Source organism: Polypterus senegalus, chromosome 14, assembly GCF_016835505.1.
Source record: "Polypterus senegalus isolate Bchr_013 chromosome 14, ASM1683550v1, whole genome shotgun sequence".
In the NCBI taxonomy this organism is placed as follows: Eukaryota; Metazoa; Chordata; class Cladistia; order Polypteriformes; family Polypteridae; genus Polypterus; species Polypterus senegalus.
The window spans coordinates 53,031,526-53,059,195 of NC_053167.1; the positions used below are offsets into that span (position 1 = coordinate 53,031,526).

Below are 27,670 nucleotides of genomic sequence, written 5' to 3' on the forward strand. Positions count from 1 at the left end.
TCTAACTTGCCCGATTTTAGTCTCTAAAGACTGATAGTAAAAAAAAACAAAATCAGCAAATAAACACATGCTGAAAAATGAAAAAAGTGTAGAGGCTATGTAAGAGCCGTCCCAAGGGTATACAACTAACTCTTACACTTTATTTTTGGTTCCTCTCTAATATTATTAATTAAAGCTGGAGGACAAGGACAAAGCTATCTTACAATGTGTGCACAAATATCACAGACAAAAAGTAAAAATTGCATAGGCCTAATTTGTTAGAAATTTAATATATACCTATCAGCTTACAATATGTTAAGTATATGTATCCATTTTCCAGTACAAAATTTGCTGTTAAGGGACAGAAAATATGAGATGAGGTCATTGTTAATTTGGACATGTTATTTTTCAGTCGAAAACAAACAGTAAACATTTTAAACACTTTATCAAAAACAAAAGGCACAACCTTAAAAACCTAAAAGAACCAATACACAATTGTCCAAAAGATGAAAATGTTAACGTGAATTTCAGTTTCAATTGTTTTAAAAAATATATATCCTTTTATTCAGTTAATAAGAATGTATATACAGTGGTGCTTGAAAGTTTGTGAACCCTTTAGAATTTTCTAGATTTCTGCATAAATATGACCTAAAACATCATCAGATTTTCACTCAAGTCCTAAAAGTAGATAAAGAGAAACCAGTTAAACAAATGAGACAAAAATATTACACTTGGTCATTTATTTATTAAGGAAAATTATCGAATATTACATATTTGTGAGTGGCAAAAGTACGTGAACCTTTGCTTTCAGTATCTGGTGTGACCCACCTTTGCAGTAATAACTGCAACTGAACATTTCCGGTAACTTTTGATCATTCCTGCACACCGGCTTGGAGAAATTTTAGCCCATTCCTCCGTACAGAACAGCTTCAACTCTGGGATGTTGGTGGGTTTCCTCACATTAACTGAGCTGCTCACTTCAGGTCCTTCCACAACATTTCGATTGGATTAAGGTCAGGACTTTGACTTGGCCATTCTAAAACATTAACTTTATTCTTCTTTAACCATTCTTTGGTAGAACGACTTGTGTGCTTAGGGTCATTGTCTTGCTGCATGACCCACCTTCTCTTGAGATTCAGTTCATGGACAGATGTCCTGACATTTTCCTTTAGAATTCTCTGATATAATTCAGAATTCATTGTTCCATCAATGAAGGCAAGCCGTCCCGGCCCAGATCCAGCAAAACAGGCCCAAACCATGATACTACCACCACCATGTTTCACAGATGGGATAAGGTTCTTATGCTGGAATGCAGTGTTTTCCTTTCTCCAAACAAACACGCTTTTCATTTAAACCAAAAAGTTCTATTTTTGTCTCATCCGTCCACAAAACATTCTTCCAATAACCTCCTGGTTTGTCCACGTGATCTTTAGCAAACTGCAGATGAGCAGCAATGTTTTTTTTGATAGCAGTGGCTTTCTCCTTGCAATCCTGCCATGCACAGCATTGTTGTTCAGTTGTCCCCTAATGATGGAATCATGAACATGAACATTAGCCAATGTGAGAGAGGCCTTCAGTTGCTTAGAAGTTACCCTGGGGTCCTTTGTGACCTCGCCAACTATTACACACCATGCTCTTGGAGTGATCTTTGTTGGTCGACCACTCCTGGGGAGGGTTAACAATAGTCTTCAATTTCCTCCATTTGTATACAGTCTGTCTGACTGTGGATTGGTGGAGTCCAAATTCTTTAGAGATGGTTTTGTAACCTTTTCCAACCTGATGAGCATCAACAACTCTTTTTCTGAGGTCCTCAGAAATCTCCTTTGTTCGTGCCATGATACACTTCCACAAACATGTGTTGTGAAGAGCAGACTTTTATAGATCCCCTTTCTTTAAATAACACAGGGTGCCCACGCACACCTGATTGTCATCCCATTGATTGAAAACACCTGACTCTAATTTAACTTTCAAACTAACTGCTAATCCTAGAGGTTCACATACTTTTGCCACTCACAAATATGTAATATTCGATCATTTTCCTAAAATGGGCTAAAATTCCTCCAAGCCAGTGTGCAGGAATGATCAAAAGTTACCGGAAATGTTTAGTTGCAGTTATTGCAGCAAAGGGGGGTCACACCAGATACTGAAAGCAAAGGTTCACATACTTTTGCCACTCACAAATATGTAAAATTCGATCATTTTCCTTAATAAATAAATGACCAAGTGTAATATTTTTGTTTCATTTGTTTAACTGGTTTCTCTTTATCTACTTTTAGGACTTGAGTGAAAATCTGATTATGTTTTAGGTCATATTTATGCAGAAATATAGAAAATTCTAAAGGGTTCAAAAACTTTCAAGCACCACTGTAAGTTAGTTTAAAATTGAATTGGAAATTTAGTGACAAAAAAAAAAAAAACAAACATTCACCCTAATCTCTCATTCCATGCACAGACTATCTGTTTTGCTTGATGGCCAAAGAACACAAGGTTGCAAGAATGAACAGGATAATATTACATTTCCAAAACTGTGGTAAGCACTTTTGGCTAGTTTTTGGATCTAAACCGCTGTTACATTCAGAGGGCACACTCTACTGATAAAATCACATTCCACAAATGCTGCTGAAAAAAGACATCAGTTTTAGAGTCAGTGTTGGGTGTAGTCTGTATGCAAAAAGTTTACAGGGTCATAATTTTCATAGAAATGGAAACAACCACCAGTGTGTTCGCACGAAGCACAGCCTATGTCCTGTTAAAGCAGTAGTAGGTATGAAGTATAGGTTATTCTGACAAAGGCATGTACAACAATTCAGACTAACAAAAAGACAAATCTAGACACACAGACAGATAAAAGTGCAAATAGTTTGTAACCAATTTCTTTTTAAATCACTTTAATTTGCACTTATATTTATCTTCACCTGAAACAAGTGTATGAGACACAAACTTTGTAGGATTCCAACACTTTAATGAGGGGATGTGAAGAAATGACTATCAAATTTGAATACTTGAATAACCAGAAGACTTGTTAAATGTATTTCACCACCTAAATGCTAAGGAGAGGAACTACATAAAGTATATTTATAGTATATAGTATATGATGACATGGTGCTTTTTTACAATACACAAATCAAAGACTGAATTTAATATGACGCTCACATAAACAAAAATGTCAACTGTGTATGCTTCATATGCATCAGAAATACTCCAGTAATGTAAGAAAAAAGTTTTTTGTTTTTTTTTTACTTTAGTATGTTCATAAATTAAAATGATACATGTACTGCAGGCAAACTGTCCACTTAATGCAGAAGTTTTTCTTACAATAAAATAAATATACCACAGGACTATGCACCTGGAGAGTAGACTACAGACTCTTTTTTAAAGCTGGAGTTTGCGGACTTCTTTCTAGGCTCCTCCCTGCAAGTAATTCCTCCTGGTTGTTTTCCTCTCCCAGTTTTTTTATCCTCAGATTTTGGGAGTCCTGAAAAAAAGTCATTAGGAAATGAAGTATTAAATGAATCATGAAGAAAAAAATATTGATTATGAAAAAAATGCACCACCTTTTTCAAAAGGCCACAAAATATATTGAAGTTTATAGCCCATGGAGTTCAACATGTTGCAATAATAACTAATTAATCTATTTAAAAACAAACATAATGTGTATTGGATCAATAAAGGGATAAAATAAATACTGTACATTGAATTTTCAGTAAAGCTAATCCCAACATATTATTTATTTAATCTATCCAAAAAAACAATTTATATTGTGCAAACAAATGGATTTAATACTTAATGTATGTATACAGTGCATTCAGACCCTATCACTTTTTTCACATTTTCAGCTGTCACTGAAGCTACTCCTCTGTCTGGAGATGACACTGTTAAGTGGATGCAGTGGATTCTTCATGATTGACAGGAGTTTGTTTAGCGCCCGTCGCTCTGCCACAGATGTTAAACTGTCCAACTTTACTCCTACAATAGAGCCTGCCTTCTTAACAAGTTTGTCCAGGCGTGAGGCGTCTTTCATCTTTATGCTGTTTATGTTATGTTTATGCTATTTTTATGTTGCAGCCTTATGGTAAAATTGTTTAAAATTTATTTTTTCTCATATCAAGCAACACTCAATACCCCAAAACGATAAAGCAAAACATGATTTAAAACATTTTTTGCAGTTTTTTTTTTAAATTAAATACTAATATCATATTGATACAAATATTCAGGCCCTTCACTCAATACTCAGATTCCAGCCTGTGGCTTTTCTTGGGTATGACACAAGTTTTGGATTTGGGGTTTCTGCCATTCTTCTTTGCAGGTGCTCTTAAGGTCTCATGGATAGGGATAATTAATGAATACCATTTTTATGTCTTTCCAGAGATGTCTGATTGGATTCAAGTCGTTGATTAGCGCTTAGGGTCATTGTCCAGACTGAGATCCAGAGCTCTCTGGAACTGTTTTTCATTGAGGACATCTCTATATTTTATATCATTCAGCTTTCCCTCGACCCTGACTAGTCTCCCAGCCCCTGTTGCTGAAAAACACCATCACAAGATTATGCTGCCACCACTATGTTTAACCATTTAAACAGTACTGCACAGGACAGAATGGAATGCATTGGAAGAAAATGTTAGGTGTTAAAGAAAATGGTCTTGATATTTAACTCTTTTTTTAAATAAATCTGCAAAAATTTTCTTGAATCTTGTTTTCACTTTGTCATTCTGAGGTAATGAATGTTGCTTAATGAGGGAAAACATGACTTAAAACAATTTTAATACAAGGCTGCAACAAAACAAGATGTGAAGAAAGTGACAGGGTCAGAATACTTTCTGAATGCAATGTGTATTTGTATTTTCAGTAAAACTAACCAAAATATCCTTTTAACTATAATTGATGTTTGGTCCCCAAGTGTTAGGGATGTGCACAAAATACTAGTCAAGATTCAAAGCAGGATGGAAAATATTTCACAATAGTTAAAAGCAAACTGAAAACATGCTAGAAACAAGAACAAGAATTGTAAATAAAAGATTAAAGGCGCTGCTCTAAAAGTGGTGATCTGTAAAAAAATATTTCGAACACAAGATTTATCCTCCTCTAGGCAATGTGTAGAAAAACCATGAAGAGAAGATCACCACTATCTCCTGCCATTTTTCCATGATGAAGACAACTCTGTCTTGGCAGCTTTAATGTGACAGGCAAGCTGCCCATTTTAATACTCCTGCCTATGGATGCAAGATACACTGCTACTTAAGACTGTAATGGTATTTTATTTTTCATATTATTTTTAGCATACTGCTTATAATATATAACTAACTACATGCGTAGGTAGTTCCCCTGCTTGTCTAAGGTTATAGAAGGAAAAGGGGAAGGTGCTTTGTACTTTGACTACTTCTGTAGCACCCTCCTATTCACAATTTATGGATTGAATAAATACTACATGGATTAAGGTTTGGGAGCACTTCTAAAGGGATCAAAGCCTCTGCCAAATTCTTTGTTGACAGGTAAAGGCTACCATCTCCAAAAATCTAGACTATGCAGAAGATGTGGCTTGCTACCAAGACATACACCTGAGAATACCTTCTTGAAAAAGTGTTCTTGGTCTATGGTACACTGATCCTTACCTTACTGTGGAACAGATTGGTCCTGTAACTTACCAGCTTGCTTTGCTGGCTCATTTGCAAATTCACCCCTCCTTTTATGTTTTCCATCTAATTCTAGTAAATAAGCTGAGGCTCTGAGCATGAATATGAAATATAGAGGATTCCTAACTGTAGAAAAAGAGGTTTTAGAGTGGACAAACCTGTACATTGGATGGGTTATGGTTTGGAGGAATACACATTACATCATATCATATATTGCTGATTTGATTATACCTTATTGTCCATGCAGATCACTGTGATCATCTGATCAGCACTTGTTGGTGGTTCCAAAGATATGTCTAAAATTAATGGCCAATGCTTTTTTGTGTAGCATTTAGATTTGGAACACATTATTTATGGTCATCAGATTAGCCTTACCAATCATGCTTTTTAAATTTAGATTTAAATACCTATTTTTTTCTTGTGTTAAATTTTTGTTAATGTGTTCTTTTATATGTGTGTGTGTTTGTATATATTTTACTTGTGGTGTTATATTTTTATTGTTTTTTTCTTAACTTATAGACTCCTGTACAGAACTTTGGTCGACCTTGGTTCTTTTAAAATAAGCTTTATAAATAATACTTGCTTACTTACATGTCAGGTTTGTGAGATTTTTTAAAACTCTTTTTAAGAATATGCAAGAACACCAAGTTCTATGTTATAAAATACATGTTGTTACAAACAGAATTTTATATTTTGGCCACAAGAGAAACAGGGCAACTACAGGTGTTCATCCCAAACATCTACTTTTGATTCACCTCCTGCCTTTATTAAATAAGCTGTTATTTCCCATTGCCAGAAATGTATAACATCATGGGTCTGACAAATGTTTAAGGTAATGTAGCAAATTGTTGTTTGTGTGTGACATTAATAATTGCTCTTGTAAGCTTTTTCTCATTAATTAACATAGAGGTAAGTGTTATACTGAAGTAGCTACTTCCCTTTAGTATTCAGTGTCATTTGCACCTGTGTCTGTACTGTTCATTACTAACTGTTAGTATCTGGATACAATTAAAGGAGTAAGCTCAATAATGAAAGATTAATTAAAAAGAATATGGCAAAAGAAAGATGACATTTAAAAATAGAGCGTAAAATGCAAATTTTAAAATTTTGTTTACAAATAAATATACTACCACATATTTATGAATGTACAATATGTGAAAAAAGACTGATTAAACAATTCCATCATTTAGAAGTAATACTGTACAATTTATTTGTGAAACAGGCTGGAATGAAGAAATTCCGCAGTCACATTGGTACCACAGGACTGAACTTGGGAAACCCTGGTCAGTGTATTAAGGCAGCTTTACTAGAATCAATGCCAGTATGAGGACAAAGGTCTGCTAAAGGGGGAAGAATTGATCAGGAAAAAAATACTTATTTTTCTCTTAGGATGAAAATCATTTCTTTACTTATTTGTACACTCATATATACTGTTAAACAAAAGGAAAAAATCTACCAAACCCCCAATTCAATGTTAAATACCGTGCTAAATGTTTGATACAACCTGTTGAGTACTCCATTATGGTAAGTTTTATACATGATTGATGATTACTTCATCATGAATACATTTTGCATGGCTCCCACAGTATTTCACTGTCTCTAATACTAGCCAAAATGTATGATTTAAACCCTAAGCCCTTTAATTAGCAAGCAATAATTTAAGCAGGTAATTCATTAGCTTCAGAATTTGTAACATTTCTCAAAGTACATCTATAATAAATGACAAGCTGGTGCAGCTAATTCATTTCAGCCGTTTAATGGATTTGAGATTGTTAAAACTCATACACAATACAGGGCTAGAAAGGCCACAGTAGATCCTGGTTGTGTTGAATACAAGGCAGGAATCAGTGCTATAGAGGGTTCCACATCATAGTAGGGCACACTCACACATACACACCCACAGAGGGCCAATCCAGAACAGCTTATTAACTTAACATGTACATTTTGAGGATGTGGGAGGAAATCCCACACACAGAGACAGAGCTTACATATTCCACATAGATAACCACCAGGGTGGGATATGAACCCTGGATAATGACTTTGTGAGGCAGCATCACTAACAACATAAAAATAAACTCAAAATACTCTATATCTAGACATTCTACAGATACAATTTAACTTTAGCATTAGCAGTGCAGTATCAGGTACAATAAAAATATCGGGGTAGCAAATTTACTGTGTATGCTTTTTCATACAAGGCACTTTATAGCATCAGAATTTTAATTTAAGTCATTATTATTACTTAGCAGATGCCTTTATCGAAGGTGATTTCCAACTTTACAGAAATGCAATTGGGTACAATTATTTTTGTTTTTCCAGCTGGAGCACAGGCATTTGAATGATGTGTTCATGTTCATAGGGTTACAGTAGTGGGATTGAAACCCACAACCTCAAGGTTTGAAGTCCAAAGACTTTACCACTAATGCACACTTCCTGCCTTTTGCTTGGAAATCTAAAATTCTTAGCATCTATACTAATAAAAGGCAAAGCCCTCACTCACTCACTCACTCACTCACTCACTCACTCAATCACTAATTCTCCAACTTCCCGTGTGGGTGGAAGGCTGAAATTTGGCAGGTTCATTCCTTACAGCTTCCTTACAAAAGTTGGGCAGGTTTTATATCGAAATTCTACGCGTAATGGTCATAACTGGAAGCTGTTTTTCTCCATTTACTGTAATGGAGATGAGCTTGAACGCCGTGGGGCAGAGTTTCGTGTGACATCATCACGCCTCCCACGTAATCACGCAGTACATAGAAAACCAGGAAGACCTCCAAAAAGCGCTGAAGAAAACATGCATTATATAATTGAGAAGGCAGCTAAACAATAAGAAGCGGCGGTGACATATACAACCATATTCATGAGTTCTGCTACTTCGGAAACAAAGCACGATGTAAACCTACACTTTAAATTAAATTCATAGACAGGCTGTTGCTGGCGTTTGTAATTTAGTGCCTGCCCATATAAGGCCGTCCGTCAGCGGCAATCCAATAGCAAACTCCCACTAAATATTCACGGGTGAAGGACTGTGCTTATGGAGAGGAAGATGAGATGGTCAGGGTGGTGTTTGACACAAACTCAGCGAAACTGCGAGAGAAAGTTTTAAGTGCCAGGACTAAGGTAACATTAAATACAGCCATGGACATAGCACGAGATGGCACCAGCACAGCTGGGAACCTTCGATGCATGTACACCGTGGCTCACGTGAACTGGCGCAGTGCACAGATAAAAGCAACAGTTCCAAAGAGCTGAACAAAACCGAATTACACAATTGAAAAGGCAGCAAAAAATATGAAGCGCCTGATAAGCATATTCATAAATCCAGCTACTGCGGAAACAAAGCACACGGTGGAAAAAGTCAATGTCCCGCTAAAGGAAGACAGTGTAAAAAAACCCGTGCATGCAGTGTGTCAGGTCTCAGATAAAGAAGAAGACGAGCTGTTTATTGATGCAGTAAGAAACGAATCGATGAATGAAACCTGTCATCTTTACAACGATTGACAAACACGGAATGTAACTTGAACACAACACATCCTACAAATACGAACCTGATTGAAAGAAATAATGATAATCAAATCCTTGATGACAGCAACACTCAGTAACACTCACAAAACAAATACTGTATATTGACAGTCATGTTACGCTATTTTTAAAATGTTCCCTTTTCTTTTTCTAGCTTTTTTAACACACTACTTCTCCGCTGCGATACGCGGGTATATATATATGTATATATATATCCCGATCTACATACTCGAATAATGGATACTTTATTCGCCATCAATGATTGTTTTGGTAAAGCCATACTCAGTGTATTCATTAGATGAACGGTAAAAAAGTAAGAGCGAGGGAGGATGCAGGCTGTAGTCTTGGCGTCAACTCTATCTGAATTGCGCGATCACATTTGAAAAATATATCTTTTCAAGTTCTATTTAGTCCATATGTGTCAAACTCAAGGGCCACGGGCCACATCCGCCCGCGCGTAATTATATCCGCCCGCGAGATCATTTTATATACTGTATTATTGTTATTAATGGCCGGGTATATGAAGCGCTGGTAACACAATAAACTACAGATCCCATAATGCAGCGCTTCAGCTGCCTTGCCGTAACTTACGCGTTAATCAAGTCTAGCTTATGATGCTGCAAGTTATTGCGAAGCTAGCTCACACGATGCTGAGAGAAAAGTTGATTCTGAAAATAGAGCCTTTAAAACCGATGGGAGGCTGAGTATATGTTTACTGAACCCGTGTGTCTCATTTGTGGAGCTAATGTGGCTGTAATTACAGAATTTAATCTAAGACGGCACTATGAGACAAAACATCAGGGTAACCTGAATGCAATGCAGAAGATACAGAAAGCAGAATAATTAAATAAGAATCTGACACTTCAGCGGACGTTTTTACCCGTGCACAATCACAAAGTGATTTCAAGTGAAGCTGCTTTTATGGGAGACACAAATGCACCAGTGCAATTTGCCCCACTTTCCCTGTTGCCAAGTAATGTTAAACCAAGTCGTCACTACGGTGTTCCCAAATCGCACTTTGCTGATAAACTGAGCGCACTGAGTTTGCACGGCGCTTTGGTGACTTTGAAGAACAAAAAAAGTCCGTCTACATGCGGCTCGAACCTTGTGCATGTTTGGTAGCACATATCTGTGTGAGAAGCTCTTCTCAGTGATAAAGACTAACAAAACAGCACACAGGAGTCGCCTCACTGATGAGCACCTGCAATCCATCCTGAGAATCTCCACAACACAGAACCTCACACCAAACATAAACAAACTTGTTGCCAAAAAGATGCCAGGCGTCCAGCTCTAAAATGACATATGAGCAAAGACAACTGAATGATTTGATTTGTTATTGCTGAAAGGAACACATTTTATTTATATTTCCAGGTTTTGTTATGCAGCATGTTCATATTTGAATTTGTATAATTTTGACAGGATATATTTTTATGGAGAGCAAAATCTTTTGGGATATTTAAAATCTAAGTTTATTTTTATATAAAATTTACATAAGAGTAAAGAAATTTGAATGTTTGTTCTTTTAATGTTTACTTTATTTCTAACTTGTATAATTTAGACAGGATATATTTTTATGGAGAGCAAAATATTATAAGTTGTTTAAGGTTTGAGTTGATTTATTCAGGAATAATATTCCTGTCTGTTTTTACCATTCCTACCAAAGATATTTCTGTCGACTAAATAAAAATTCCTTCTATTTAAAATTTAAATAGAACTTGAACAAATACGATAGTTCATAATATCCACGCAGACTTGCACGTAAGAGCGGGAGTTATCCATTTTAACAAGCAGCGTATTGCACTGATCCGAAATAGCTGTGTGTGTATATATGTAGATATGTATGTATATGTATATATATGTTTATATATGTGTGTGTGTATGTATATATATATATATATATATGTATTTGTGTGTATATATATGTGTGTATGTATATGTATGTATATATATATATATATATATGTATATATGTGTATATGTATAGATATGTATATATATATATGTTTATGTGTGTGTGTGTATATATATATATATATATATATATATATATATATATATATGACAACAACACTCATCACTCACAACAGTGACAAAACAATTACATTGACAATCATGTTACGTTATTTTCAAAATGTTTCCTTTTCTTTTTCATTGCTTCTTTAACACACTACTTCTCCGCTGCGAAGCGCGGGTATTTTGCTAGTTTACAATAAAAGTAAATTGCTATAACAAAATGTAATTAATCAAAAAATCCTTATTCTATATAGAATTTTTCAAAAAAAGCTCAATTACCATTATGTACATTTTACCATTTTCTTCATTAAAGTGTACGTTTGATTGCTTTGTTCATTAAAGTTTATAGACTTAATTTTTTACTTGTTTGAAACAACATCTCTTTTATAATAACACTAGCAGGAGTACCCGGCGTTGCCTGGAAATCTATAACCGGTGAATTTCCGAAATGAAAGAAACAGAATACAGAAATAGAAAAAAAGTTTTCTCTTGGGATACACTATATTTTTGTTTTCCCTTGTGGTGAGAAAATGAACAAATTCTGAGGATTGCCAACTGTAGAACATGCTACGTAGAGTTGTCCATGTGAAAAGCATGGATTTTCGAAATTGATGCCTGAAACTTGTAGTGATTGTCCTTGAGCCTTATTAATTGACACAGCAAAAGCCAAACAAACAGGAAATTAGAGCAGTTTGAAATTTGGAATCAGCGGTATTCTTGGTATGAAAACATCTTTACGTCTTGCGCAACGTGTCATGATCGTTGCTTCAGAAATACTGTATTACACAGTAAGGACCGTCTGTGTTGAACCGTGCTGATATCTAACAGATGTTGGCGATGGTAAGTACAGAGAGAAGTGACATATAACCGCTGCTGCATGTGTGGAAAATGGCGGAGGAAGGATGCTGTGTTTTTAAGGTGAGTCTCTGTTCAAACGTGCTGCTATATAACGGACGTTGGCGAATGAAATACAGCACTATCAGTGCGTGTGGGAGTGTTTGACCCGCTGAAACGCGGGTGTGTGAGCCGGTCAAACGCACTGGGTCGTTCACGTTTTACATCCAAACGGCAGTTCCACTTCACCCAATCAAAGCAGTCGGCCTTCTGATACTTGGGACACTTGCGCCATCTCTTGGCAATTTAAAAAAACATCTGAGCGACGCACAGAGACCAAAGCTGCCGCTAGATGGCGCCAGTGATGTCAGCAGGTCACATTTACTGAGTTGTTCACGTTTTATAATTAATAATTTTATAATTATTCCAAAAATTATTATTCTAAAATGAAAGAAACAATATAGAAACAGTTTTGTGATTCACATTTCATTGTAATAGGTAATATAAATGCTCATTCCAGAGCCTTTGGATACACTATATTTTTTGTTTTCCCTTGTGGTGAGAAAATGAACAAATTGTGAGGTTTGCCCACTGTAGAACATGCTACGTAGAGTTGTCCGTGTTAAAAGCATGGATTTTCGAAATTGATGCCTGCAAGTTGAAGTGATTGCCCCTGAGCCTTATTAATTGACATAGCAAAAGCTAAACGTACAGGAAATTGGAGCAGTTTGAAATCAAAGGGTAAATCATTTGGAATCAGCAGTATTTTTGGTATGAAAACATCTTTACGTCTTGCGCACCATGTCATGATAGTTGCTTCAATAATATTTGGATAGAGAGTCTTGACACAAAGGCGAGTGGTATTACACAGTAAGGGGCGTCTGTGTTGAACCGTGCTGCTATCTAACGGATGTTGGCAATGGTAACTACAGAGAGAGGTGACATACAACCTCTGCTCCGTGTGTGTACAATGGCGGGGGAAGGATGCTGTCTTTTTAAGACGAGTCTCTGTTCAAACGTGCTGCCATATAACAGTCATTGGCGAATGAAATACAGCACTATTAGTGTGTATGGGAGTGTGACTCGCGGAAAATTGGGTGTGTCAGCCGGTCACGCATACTGGGTCATTCACATTTTACATCGATACGGCAGTTCCCCTTCACCTGATCAAAGCAGTCGACCTTCTCATACTTGGACACTTCCGCCATCTCTCGGCAATTTAAAGAAACATGGGTAAACAGCGACGCACAAGGACCAAAGCTGCTGCTAGATGGCACCACGGTGAAGTTCTGTTGCAACGTGCAGCCATCTTACGTACGGGGATGTGTGCCGAACGTTGTGTCTGTGAAAAGATTCCCTCCGGTTCACCACAAACATTTTTCCGAACCAAACATACCCCATGACCTTCTCTTGGTCACAAAGGAGTCCCATGCCCAGTTTGGTGGTGATCGGACGCCCGGTACAGATTTGTATGGCGGACAAACAAACATACATACATACACACATACATCGACTCTGCTTTATATATTAGCCTAGCAGAGTACCTGGCGTTGCCCCGGAGTGTATAACCGGTGAATTTCCCAAATGAAAGAAACAGAACAAAGAAATAGAACAGTTTTCTGATTCAAATTTTATTGTAAGTTCCTCCACTCTGGATTGTGCCTGCTGTGGCGTTTCAGACGACTTTGAAATAGACTTTCTTGTGGCATCTGAAGTGGACCTTCAAACTCTATGTCTTTTTTTCGGTGGCTTTGGTATATTAGTGAAAAGCAAGACAATTATAATGTGTTACATGGTATCACGTATGGAATAAGGACCACAGTGAGATTGATTTACGTTATTTACAATATGTCGGAAAGCGTTTTATTGAACTGTGCTGCCATCTAACGGATGTTGACGATGATAACTACAGAGAGAAGTGACATACAACTGGTGCTGCGTCTGGGGAAAATGGTGGGGGAAGGATGCTGTGTTTTTAAGGCAAGTCTCTGTTCAAACGTGCTTGCATATAACGGACATTGGCGATTGAAATACCGCGGTATCAGTGCGTGTGGGGGTGTGACCCGCTGAAACGCGGGTGTGTGAGCCGGTCAAATGCACTGGGTCGTTCACGTTTTACATCCAAACGGCAGTTCCACTTCACCCAATCAAAGCAGTTGGCCTTCTGATACTTGGGACACTTGCGCCATCTCTTGGCAATTTAAAAAAACATGGGTAAAGAGCGACGCACAGAGACCAAAGCTGCCGCTAGATGGCGCCAGTGAACGAGAAGTACGGGGAGATGTGCCGAAAGTTGTGTCGGTGAAAAGGTGCCCTGCGCTTCACCACGAACTTTTTTCACAGCCAAATATACCCCATGATCTCCTCCTGGTCACAAAATAGCCCCAGTTTGGTGCCGATTGGACGCCCGATGCAGATCTGTATGGCGGGCAAACAAACATACATACACACATACATACATACAACTCTGTTTTATATATTAGAAGATAATAAAAGTATTTTATGCCTGTTTAATGCAACAGAATTTCAGAAAAAGAAATTGTCGTATTTCTGGTCACCCTGCCCTAGGGTTAATAAGACATAGCTAAATAATCCACTTAAATCATCTGTAATTATCATGCAACTCAAAAGGCTAACATACAGCTATATTATTAACATTTATATTTAATGAATTTTCATCTAAAATATTTTCATCTTTGTTGTTTTAACAGAAAACACTAAGCCCAGTCTTAATGAATAATATGCCTTAAGAAATGTAAGCAAACTCAAAGTATATTGGTGTATCAAAAATAGATATTTTCAATTTTTTAAAAATGTTTTAAGAATTTTTCAATCAATTTTAAGACATAATAAATACATAATTGAAACTAATTTCCTAACATTTGGTTTAATAAAACAGTACGTATAAAAAAAGAAAAGCTTTTCTGTATTCTATCTCTGTGCTACTTAACTAGTCACCTGGGGCCTGATGTATAAACGGTGCGTACGCTGTATTATATTATGTGTATAACTGTTTACACGCTTACTTTGAGATGCATAAAAACTAAACTTGGTGTAAAGCCACACACATTTTAACGGCTGCCTTAAACCATGCATATGGTTTTGCAAACTGGCGGCACCCAGCATCAAATCAGAGCTACTGTTTGTGTCATTTCCCTTTCTTTTTAAGATTCACATCCATGACACGGGCTGTGTCAAATACACCAATATTAATAACATGTTGTTTACAAATTTAAGGCAATTTATTTTAATCATTCTGTAACAATATAATGGTGCACAGAATGGTCTAACTATTCCAAATACCATAGCTGCTTTAGTGTTGTTACTCTTACACCACCATTGAGAGTATTTTAACCCATTGTATCCGTTTGTGGTTTCATAGCTTCTGAACAGTGAGTTGTGTCGAGAGCGCAGAGGATTATCGGGGTACAGCTTCCAACCGTGGAGGACATTAATAGCACATGCTGCCTAAGGAAAGCCACCAGCATCTCCATGGATTACACTCACCCCATGCCGCAGTCAATTTGAACTTCTCTCATCTGGCAAATGCTTCAGCACCTTTCCTGCATGGATCCCGATGCTCAGAAACAGTTTCATCCCAAAAGCTACAAATGCACTCAATCAGTCCATCAAGTGCTCTGGGTAGAACGGTTTGTACTTATAATTACAATTACCTCACTGTAAACCTGCACTACAACTGTAATATTTTGCACAACCTTAGCCACTTTATGAATAATATGCACTCTGCACTATATGTATATGTATTACGGTTAAATACAGTATTTTTTTTTTTATATTATTATTATTATTATCATCATTTTATAGGCAAGTAAGTTTATAGTGGAGCTGCACATTGAATCTCACTGTACCAAACAATGACAATAAAGGAATTCAATTCAATGCAATAGAGTGTGCATTTACAGTAAGATTATGATTGTCTTCTAAGTCAATTTAGATTTCCAAGAGATATCCTCTTGGAGCTGTGTGCTGTTAGAATACCAGAACATATACTTGATGTAATTTTTATGATGAAATGCTTTAAAGTATATATATTACATTTTACAGATAAATTATTAACTTAATTTAAATAATGTACACTGTTAATAATTAAACATGTGGGGGTACGGTGGTGCATCAGTAGCAATGAGCTGGCTCCCCGTCCAGAGATTGTTCCTGCCTTGCTGGGACTGGCATGACTCTGAATGAATCGAATATTTAAACATGTATAACAAAGATTTTTCGATGTTCCTTAAAAGTTTTGAAGAATAGCTGTTCTAAGCTTACAGCTGGTTTTACATTTATTACAAATGCTGATGGTGTGGCGATTGGTCACGTGGAGAAAGAAAATGGGAAGGAAAGGAATTGGGGGTTGGTATGTTTGACAAAGACAGTATTGCTACAATAAATAATTTCATCCAGGGTCTCATGCATCATAGCAAACATCTTGTGAGGCAGGAAAAATCCCTGGATGGGGAGCCAGGTCATTGCTACTACTGTGCCACCGCGCTCCCACATCACATGTTTAATACATGCTTTAATGCATTTCATCATGAAAATTATACACCTTAGTATTCTAAAATGTTACACTACAACTGTAATATTGCACAACTTGAACTACTTTCTGAACCATTTGCATGAATGTAATGTATTCTCTGTGGCGAACACTGCCTGCTGTTGGCTTAAGAGAAAGCCCATTTAAGAAGCACATAGCATTTAACGACTAGGTCGGGAACACAAAGAATACGAAGCATTTAATGTGCTACTTTAGTTACGAAGGGATTTGAGAAATTCTAGTAAATTAAGTACTGATTTTAAGATGAAGTTTATGACATTCTACTTTAATGACAAAATAAAATATGAGATTAAAGTGGAAATTTTGAGATTAAAGTTGACATTTTGACTTGAATCTCGACATTGACCTTTTTTCTTCAGCGTCCCTATTTTTTTTCTTCTTCTCTGTGGCCCTAATATGTTTCCGTTTAACACTCAGACACTTGCCTTTTCACGTCGACTTTGACACCCAACCACTTCTATTTTTATTTTGGGCATTGTGCAATTTCCTGAACTTGAAATCTTGAGTGCCATTTCATCAGTTTTCTTTTGTTGCTCAGACTAAGCCACCAAATTGCATGTTTTTCCTTGCCTCCAATTCACTGAGCAGGACCTCCACTTCGCATTTGGAGAGATCTTCATTTTTATACGTGCTTTTACCATCATCTTTAAAAAAAACACTGAAAGGAAGGGGCTATGTATATTGATTTGCATATTCAAATATGCAAACTTCTGGGAGGATGCGGGGTGGAGCAGTAGGCACATGCATGTGTGTTAAAATTCATGTTTATTAGTATTTATAAAGGGGAAGTGCATGGAAGTTTGCTTATGCACAGTTTTATGTATCTGAATTTTTCTGTGTATACTAATATACTGTGTATATTAGTGTAAATTCTACACACAACGTTATACATGAGGCCCCTGGTGAGTCAAGTATAGGACTTCTTGCTGAAATAGTCTTTGACAAATTGAATTCAATTTAAGTAAAAGACAACTTCATGCCACTCAGTTGCTCCTATCAGTTCCCTCAATAACAGACATATTTTACCATCTTATTATATTCTTACAGCTTAGCAACAGTGTGACATACACATACATGTCTGATGTTCATATAAATTAAAATGTGCTGGCTTTAACAGTAAGGGGATGTGGTCTTAAAAGTCCACAATTTCTAATGTAGTTTTCAAAATACTGTTATTTTCTACTACCAAATATGTATATTCTTTGTTTTGTGATTTTTAACTTTTCTGTTCACTGACAAAGTGTTATAGAAAGACAGACAGATAGAACTAATGGTGATGATCTGTAGTTAGCACACTTTTATAGCAGCTTTGGAAAGTCAAAGGTGGTGTTGTGGGTAACTTCACATTTACACCATTGTTAGAGGAAGTAAACAAAAAAAACTGAATATATATAATGACTTTTCAAACAGTAAGGATCTGGGTAATCCAAACCAGGACCTACAACATATATCTTAAAATATGAATAAGTTCATATTGATGAGTGCATAAATGTGCATGGAAATACATTTATGCAATTACAAAAAAAACTGAATATATATAATGACTTTTCAAACAGTAAGGATCTGGGTAATCCAAACCAGGACCTACAACATATATCTTAATATGAATAAGTTCATATTGATGAGTGCATAAATGTGCATGGAAATACATTTATGCAATTTTCACACTTGAATGCATTGTCAAGTTGTTAATGATTATTGTGTCTTTGTTATCTAAAGTTAAACAAATTAGGACTTTTCCAGAACTTATTTTAACTATTCCATGTGCAACTATATTATTTAAAAATTGTTTGCATTATTTCAGAAATATTCTTGAAACTATAATAAAATATAGTGTCTTGGGGAAAGAAAATATATGAAATTTGCAATTCTAGCTGTTGATTAAATTTTTTACTGTAAAAATGATTCTTTGGAAATATGAATGTTATACCTTTTTACTAGAGCAGAATTGGAAAAATTAAGAATGAACAAAAATTATGATACATACTATGAACAAACTATTCTTATTTTCCTAGTAATTGCTCCCATTTCCAACAGAATTAGCACAAGGTTCTCCAAAGCAATTAAGAGATTAATCTAAAATGACACCAATATACACAGAAATTCAGAAGGGTCCTCATTATAAACATGTCGAAATATTTCCATACGATCAGTAAATCCCAATTTTTTTGTTTTAAGTTGTGTAAGATATGGCCGGCCATTCATCCCAGCCAATACCCCCAAGCCGCCAGGTGGAGCCCTCCTTGCAGCATGGAGGTCCCCAGAAGACCAGCAGGGCATCATGGACAATGTGGTTTTTATGCACAGCCCTGCTGGATGCCATGGGGGCCACAGGAGGGAGCTGCAGGGAGGACCGAGGGCTTCTTCGTGCCCTGTGACCCGGAGGTTCGTCATAGGAAGAGCGACGGACTTCCGGGTTGAAGAAAAGGACTATTTAGCCTGACCCGGAAGGAATAAAGACTTGTGGACTGTTGGGCAGAAACACCTCCGGGTCAGGGAGTATACATACAGTGTATACAGTGTCATCTCCAGGCAGAGGAGTAGCTTCAGTGACAGACTTTTGTCACTGTCCAGCTCCACTGACAGACTGAGGAGATCGTTCCTCCCCCACACTATGCGACTCTTCAATTCCACCCGGGGGAGTAAATGCGAACATTAATTTTATTTTAATTCTTTTCATTTTTATTACTATTTAATTTAATATTGTTTCTTTGTATCAGTATACTGCTGCTGGATTATGTGAATTTCCCCTATCTATCTAAGTATCTATCTATCTATCTAAAAGGACTATGGGAACTCCCAGACAACGAGCTGAGTTGGGAGGCAGGGTGGCTAAGCGTCTGGGAGTTTGGAGGATTGGTTATTTGTTATTATTGTTGGTTTATTAGAGAATTGTTGGATCGGAGCGTGCTTTGTGCACATAATTATTATAATAAATAATAATTGGACTTTTATCTGGTGTCTGACGTGTGGTCTGAGGGTACAAGGGTGCGAGGAAGCCCTTAATCTGTCACAGTTGACAATTTGTAATTAAAATATAGACAAATACTTGAATGCTTGGCAAGTACAAGATGCAGTTCACTGCCTTACATTAACTACAAAGTGATATATCTCACTGAGTGATAACAGTTAATCAAGTTTTTTTTATTTTAAAGTAACCACCTATCCATTCTGGTATTGACAATAATTATCTGAAAGAAAGCACGTGGACAGAGAAGCAAAACCATTTTCAGTTCACTGGCATATAACATTTTATCTTTAAGAGTGCAATGACTTTGATCAAGGTAGCCATGAACAACACAATGTAAAACTGAAGTGGAACATGCTTGTAATGGAAAAAGCTAAAAACAATTACTTTTATCCACATAAACTGTGCAATAGTTCCACCTGAGACCTCGTGAATAAAGCAGACTTTATTACACCAATCAGTGCAAAAAAATCTCACATTAACTAGGCAACATAATATAATAAAAACACCTTAGAGCTCATACAGCATGATATTCAGACTTGCATGGAGCGGTTTAATACTGCCATTTGAAATGTTCATTAGTGGGGTGCCTTGTACCTAACAGAGCTGTATAACGCCATCCCAATATCCATTAATAGAGTAGTCATGTCTCACTAAGCTCAGTGATACATCTATGCATAAAGTTTACAAACAGACAACCATGTCAATAGTTACTCAGCAGAACAGACACGAGGAATTACCTTTTGCAATGAAGTTATACCACTATGAAATGGCTTATACTTTACGTATCTTAGATGAGTGACGCGGTGGTTAGCGAGTTTTAATCTTGAGTGAGAGAGCCACATAACACTAGAATATGTCATAAAATATGTTATACTATTACGGTGCAGCTGAACATATGCAAAATATTAGTGTAATCAAGCTATTTTAGTCTTCCAGAACAGCATCCAAAGAATAAAATTGAGAAGAAAATGCTTCAATAGCAATGCTGCCCAAATCAAATGAATAAATATTATGAAGTTTTACAGTCAAAAATGCTGAATATTTTCTAAACATCAAGCCTGTTAATATACAGTAGGCGTTAACATAATTAAATAATATTATTTTAACAACATATTTTCAAGAAATTAAAGATTACCTTTCAAGCCAAACGTTCCTGAAATAGAAGGCTGCTCGCCTGTGAATTTTTTTGGAGTCTTCTGTTTTCTTCCTGGCTCAAGTGAAGATTGAAATGGTCAGGTCAAGCCAACATGGAAAAATACAAAAAAAGTTATCAATAAATATATCATAATCATTACAGTATTACATGGAAAATACCACTGGATCATGAGCTCCAGTCAATTTCTAAACACCTCATTTTTGGTTTCAGATGTGGGATCTGACAAGTTGTAAAGAAAGGCAAAATCTTGCAGTTTCAAATCTCAATGCTTCAGATTAAGTCTTAATGTTTGGAACAACCTTTCACAGTTGCAGACATCACTATGCAATAGGGGAAAGTGATTTGCGCTCTTATATGTTGAAGAGGCAGATGGAATGCTAACAGTGATTTTTCTTGAAATTAACTGAGTTATTTCAAAATGTGTAAGTAAGAAAAAAACTTTATATTTTTGTGTCTAGTGATGACATGTAAAGTGTTAAATAACATATAGGCAGGCAAATATGTCTTAAGAATGTTTTAAAAAAAATAAACAAAAAATCCATCTACCATTTTCCACATTTGTAAAGACGGGAGCCAGCAGAGGATGGGATACAAGAAACAAACTATTCAGCTAACTTAGAGAGACCAGTTAATCAAGTATGGAAGTCTTTGGGATGACAAAAAACCAGAGTGCAATGAGTAAACACATGCAAGCACTGCAGAAGTTAGAAACAGTAAATAGACCGTAAAAAGGCTAGGACTCAAAACCAGGCCAGCAGAGCTGTGGCCACTGTGATGTCATGCCTCAAATTAGATAATTGCCTCTTGCCAACTGCATAGGTGAAATGTGGAAACCAATGTTTTATTTTATCTGACCAACTGGATAACCCTTCAAACTGTAGAACTTTGTCAACACCACTTTTACTGCTGAAGAATTATTAAAAGAAATAATTTCTTGGTTTGATGTGTGGTGGTTTTACTTACCTAATTGACTCTGAAACAGATAACATAAAATAAACTTACTGATAAAACAAAACTATCTTTTCAGTTATGTGAAAGGTGTCACACACATGTGCATGGAAGGCAGCTAAAGAGCTTGAAGGAAAGTAATTCCACACCAGACAAGAGGGTGGCGAGGTGCACTGATCCTTTCTCTTTTTCCACTGCAGACCCATTACGGGAAATTCCGCCTGGCCTCAATGATGTTACTTCTGGTCAGGAGCCCGATGGTGCCACTTTTGGTCAAAACAACGCCATTTCCGGTCACAAGCCTGATAACGTCAAGTCCAGAAGATGCCCCTTTCGGTCTCGAGCCCGATGAAGTCACTTCTGGTTCTGGTCATAATTACCTCACTTCTTCTGCCGCACTTTACAAACCCACCACCTCAACCTCAGCAGTTAGTTCTATTTTGGACTCCAACCTGTACATACTTATACACAAAATTCAATCAAATTCAATCATCTTACAACCAGGATCAATTATACGGGAGGCTGTCCCAAACTGTTTTTTAGTCTCTCCTGTCTCATCTTTAACAAAGGAAAAAGAATGCTTTATTGTACTCGGTTTTGTTTCTTATAATGCAGTGGTTTGGCAATCCAAAGGGCCTTGGATATGTTTCTAAGTTAGGTTTCAAGATGACTAGAATGAGCAAGCTTTGAGAATTAATAATTAGGTGAATAAATGAATGTATGTTTCTAAAATGTGAACACAATTTGTGAATACTCTTTCTTATCTCCCTTCAAGAATGCTTGTTATAAAGCAAGAGGAACTATTCAACTTGCTAAAATGATGTATCCTACAAAGAAATACAAGAGACAATGCAGATAACCTGAAAAATATATTTCATATATCTATGATGTACAAGTTTTTTTTTCTTTTGTAATTTCCTGTTGACTTCCTATAATCCCACCATAACAACATATTTGTAAATATGTGGTGCCCTAATCCACATTAAAACTAATCACTTTTCTTTACCAACAGCTATCGCTAGCACACAAACCTTTTCAAGTGAAACTAATTTTAGAGCATACTCACAAACAAACTAAACATCATGAAAATGAGAATACATGGACTGGACAATAAAGGTACTCTTGCTGAGAACTGAACTGACATTGGTAATAATCTGCCGTGTTCCATTGTGATTCCCAGGCCTTTGCTGCTTCAATCTGAGTAGTAATAAAAATTTCTCTTTTTTTCCCATGGACGTTTCACATCATTTGCTGTTTACAGCACATGTCATCACTGAGTTTGATTATATCATTAACATTTTTCTCTCATATTGAAGGCACTGTAATCATGTACTATAAGGGTTCACAGAAATGTATAAACAGGCTTTGCAGAATTCACTGGGATTTTATTCCTCCTGCCAATAATTTAATGTGCTTTATTTCCTCTTGATTTAATACCCTCTCTCTTTATTGTTGATGTATTATTAGACTGTCAGATAAAAAGTCATTCATTCACCAGTTGGTGACGAGTGTATTAAGTGTACTAGAAGTGATACTGTCCAAAACAATCTTCTTGTATACTTTCCTTAGATTTACATGCCCCAGCATTGTTACAAATTATTAATAGGAGATGCTGTTTCTGAATAAACCTCTGGTGTGGTATCTTGAGCAGCTCACATATTTGAGTGTGTTGATTATGTGTGTAATGCCCCACAATGTCATTGTCATAGAGAGGACATCAGCATTAGGCAATGATGGTTATCTTGAAAACTTCAAAAAATGTAAATGTTGAAAAAGTAGTGAGGAGTATGTAAAACTGGCCTTTAAAACGTAGAAAAGATATTTAGCACATTTACTTAATTCAGTTTTCAGTTCAACTTCATTTTTAGTCTTTTTCTATTCTGTATTAGTCACAAGTGAATATCAATATTCATGTACTTTTTACAAGTACATAAAGAGATAAAAGCTACTCAACTGTAACTCCAATTTCATCATAAAGATCACTGACAGAGGGCAGTTTATTTATTATTTGCTTGAAATGCATCAAGTCCTTGAGTTAGTCTACAAAGCATAATAATCTTACTGTGCTTTGTTCTTTCAGGGTCCTCCTCTGGAAACTGTGTGGGCCAGCCACCTGACTCAACATCGGCACTGCGTGGAGATTTCTTAGAAAAATCTGATGTCTGACTTGACATTTGTTTTGCACCAGAATTTTGGCTGATGTATTCTCCATTCTGAGAGTGCTCCAGCACTTCACATGATTTCTTCAGTTTGTTTTTTACTGGAGAAAGATCTTTTTCTGCAACTCTACAATGACAAAATTATAAAAATGGCATTTTCACTGTTGGTATGATCAAAAAATGAAATCTGTACTTTACAATTTGATAACAAAACAAATCTTCAAAGCACTATCTGCAAGAAATTTATAATGAGCACCGAAGAACAAATGTATATAATATTAACATCAAAATCACCAAAGCTGAAACTCCTTTATAAAAGTGTACAAAAATATCAGAAAAAAGATACAAGAGGAAGCAAGGTGTATGGGGTGCATGATAGCTCCCATGACTGACAGAAGAAACTAGCAGTTGAATGACTGCATGATGAAACTTCACCTGTGGCCTGCATAATGGACTGAATAAGCACAACATTTAACGAGTTGTTAGTGATGAGTTAAATTTTGTTAGGATGGTATTTTACACAAAGAGTGGCTTTAGACCTTGTGGAATATGACCTGGCCACAGACAGGCAGACACGTAATCACCCCACACACATTTATTGAGGGTTTCCATTTTACAGAAGTCAGCTCACAAGCCCCAATACCCCACAGTCCAGGCCAACACAACAATGCCTTCTCTCTCTCTGTCTTTCTCTTCAGACCGCCTCCTTCTCTCCTCCAGAGACCTCATCCTTCTTCCACCCGACTCAAGTCCCACTCCTTCACCGGATGTGCTCCTGTGTTCCAATCTCCCACCGACCTCATCCTGAGGTCCAGGGTCCTCCAGGTATTGGGGTCCCCTGGCGGTGACAACCTGTCCTTCCCAGCTCTGAGGTCTGGAGGAGGCACAAGCCCTCCTCCGCTCCTCGCCCAGCTTTACCACACCCATCCGGGTAACAACCTTTACTTTATTTAAGCAAAATTATCCCCCCCTACTCACTCACATGATATATATTAGTATATATTTATATGTAATTACATATAGAAATGATTTCATATCAGTCTTTCACATTACTGTTGACAAATTTCATTCTACTGTTCTTTGCAGAACTGCTTTATTTCAGAAGCACGGGTGAGTCTGTCAGCATACACTGTTCCATTTCAATTCCGGCTACAGCATCTCTATTGGGTTCAGGACCACTTCAAAACTTACATTTTTTTTCTTTTGAGTCATTCAGCTGTAGACTTGCTTTTGTATTTTGGTTCACTGTATAACCCTATTACACTTCAACTTCAGGTCACATAAAAATGTCTGCACACTCTCCATTAAAATATTTTGAAAAAGTACCACATTCTGAGGTGGCAAATCATCCACACAATCACAACTACCGTCCTGATGTTTAATTGTACATATAAAGTTCTCATTTTTGAATGATGTATTATCTTTAAGCCAGACATTGTGGAACCTGCGTCTTCCAAAGAGGTCTATTTTAGACTCTTCAGACTACAGAATATTCCTCCAAAATGCCTAGGGATAATCCAGGTGTTTCTTTGTAAACATGATATAAGCACGGATGTTTCTCTTGAATAGCACAGGATTCTTCTGCCTTACTACTCTCGTATGAATCCCATTATTCTTCAGTAACTTTTTTCTATTATGGGATTATTAACACTGTCCTCAGCTGAGGTTAGACATGCCAGCAGATCATTAGCTGTTCTTATGGGATCCTCTGTGACTTCTTGAATGAATAATCATTGTGCTGTGCCTAGGAAGATCCATAACTGTTCCAAATGTTCTTCATTTTTAGATAATGGGTCCCACTGTGGTGCAGTTCAAGTCCCAGAGACTCATAATTGGCTCTGTAATCCTTTCCTGATTGGTTTGTTCTTTAATTTTTTCCTCACCTCTCTTGTAATTTCCCTGGACTGAGGCATAGTGTTCTTCTACAAACCTTGTGGTGATTACTCCACTATCACGGTAAAAGTCAATATATGAAGAAGTTTAGATTCAGAAGGGCTGGCTGGGTTCAGTTAGCCCAGCCGAGTCTATGTATTGTAAGGTTTCTAAACTCTTTTGGGACTCCCTCTAACGGGACGACATGCCGAAGATGTCCCGAAGTGTGATCGCCGTGTCTGTGGAAGACAAGTTTCAAGTTTATCAGTTGCCGGGGCAAACCGCCAGCTCCCAACACTGCAGCAGCTTGCAACTAAAGCAGATCTGAGTTGAGCAGTGTGTCTCTCTCTCTCTCTCTCTCTCTCTCTCGTGTTTCTGGGTGCAAGACAGCCAAGTCACATGACACCAGGAGTGGGCTCCTTGCACCGATGGATCCCCAAGAAATACAGCAAAACCCAGAGCAAGATGAGGCTCCAGTGGCCTCTGCTGCCTTGGCCTGGCCACAAGATGTGTTGCCAAAGATGGTGTCAGAAGACGGCCCTGAGTGTTTCCTATTCTGCTTTGAATGTATGGCAAAATTAATGCGCTGGGACAGGGGAGCCTTCACAGCTATTTTATCCCTGTATTTAACAGGAGAAGCCCTCCAAGCTGTACAGAATCTCTCTCCCGTAAAAGCTTGATGGTTAGGACTACCTGAAGCAACAGATCCTCCTCCGCGCAGCTGTGAGCCCAGTGGTCAAGGGGCAGCAGTTTCAGCTGTGGCTGTGGCTGATTCGGATCGCCCTGTACGAGGACAGATCCAGGGCTTAATGGACCCGATTAAAAGGTGGTTCTGCAGAGACCCTTTAGAGCGCATTGTGGAGAAGCTTGCTAATGATACAGTTCTGTCGGGGACAGATGAGAGCCTTTGTGATGAAATGCAATGGAATGACGTCCACTCACTGCTGGATCTGACCTGCAGACTAGAGGGTGCACAAGCCACCTGGAAACAATGGCTACCCAGGCTTGACCCCGATTTTGATCCAGCCAGCACAAACCTTCAGGGTCGCCAGTGCCACGGTTAGAAGACCCTGAGTATGGACACCATAGTGCAAACTAAATGCAGCTGATTTCACTGTGATCACCTGAGACATCTGGCTCAAGAGTGTCACCTCTCACTTGTGTAAACAATGGCTATCGGACTGGCCTAGGTATGCAACTCGCAAGTTTACCCTGAGATGTTAAAGGAGTACAATTTTAAGATATCTATTACGTTGGCCGCACAGGAATGCTCAGCAGTGTTGGACTCTGGTAGCGACTTCTGTGTAGTCCGCTGTAACTTAATTCAGCAGACCCCTTATAAGGCCATAGACAAAGTAAACATCCGCTGTGTCCATGGGGACATTAAAACATATGAGACGATAGATAGATAGATAGATAGATAGATAGATAGATAGATAGATAGATAGATAGATAGATAGATAGATAGATAGATAGATAGATAGATAGATAGATACTTTATTAATCCCAAGGGGAAATTCAGATACTCCAGTAGCAGCATAATGATAAAGCTATTACTCCCTCTGAAATTTAAAGGGAAGAACATTAAGGTTAGGAGTGGCCAGGGTGAGGTGTTGGATATGGCAGTCCAAATAGGAAAAAGGAATGCCCTCTTCCCACAGGTTTTGGCCACCTGCAGAGCACCTAACCCTGTAGTGGATAGAGAGGGGTTCGCCATAGAAAATGTCAGTCAAGGAAATGGGTTTGAAATTAAACTGGAGTTGACCAGTGAGCTGGGGGACGAATCTTCAAGTGAAGACCCGGGACAGCTGGCAAACTTTTCCACACTGTTGCATGCACCAACAGCCTCCACAGAATGGAGACTCAATATGGACCCAGATGAAAACGAATTGGCAGTGGGAGGTGAGTGCGATGCTGCATCGAACACGGTAGCAGTGGGAGGCAAGAATGATTTTGCATCAAACACGGAAGACGCAGAGACTGGCATCCAAGCGGAGTTTGCTCACCTACAAT

The 27,670-nt window shown here is 37.4% G+C and overlaps 1 protein-coding gene across 1 annotated transcript in view; it reads right to left on the minus strand.

The window, feature by feature from the left end:
* Nucleotides 1–27,670, minus strand: part of znf512b (zinc finger protein 512B) — an 89,144-nt gene that overhangs the window by 18,454 nt on the left and 43,020 nt on the right. Inside the window, exons 5-7 of the mRNA XM_039734640.1 lie at nucleotides 23,689–23,912; nucleotides 20,658–20,729; nucleotides 3,326–3,454 (exon numbers count right to left, since the gene is read on the minus strand). Coding sequence (XP_039590574.1) covers nucleotides 3,326–3,454; nucleotides 20,658–20,729; nucleotides 23,689–23,912 — 425 coding nt within the window. The remainder of the gene's footprint in view (nucleotides 1–3,325; nucleotides 3,455–20,657; nucleotides 20,730–23,688; nucleotides 23,913–27,670) is intronic.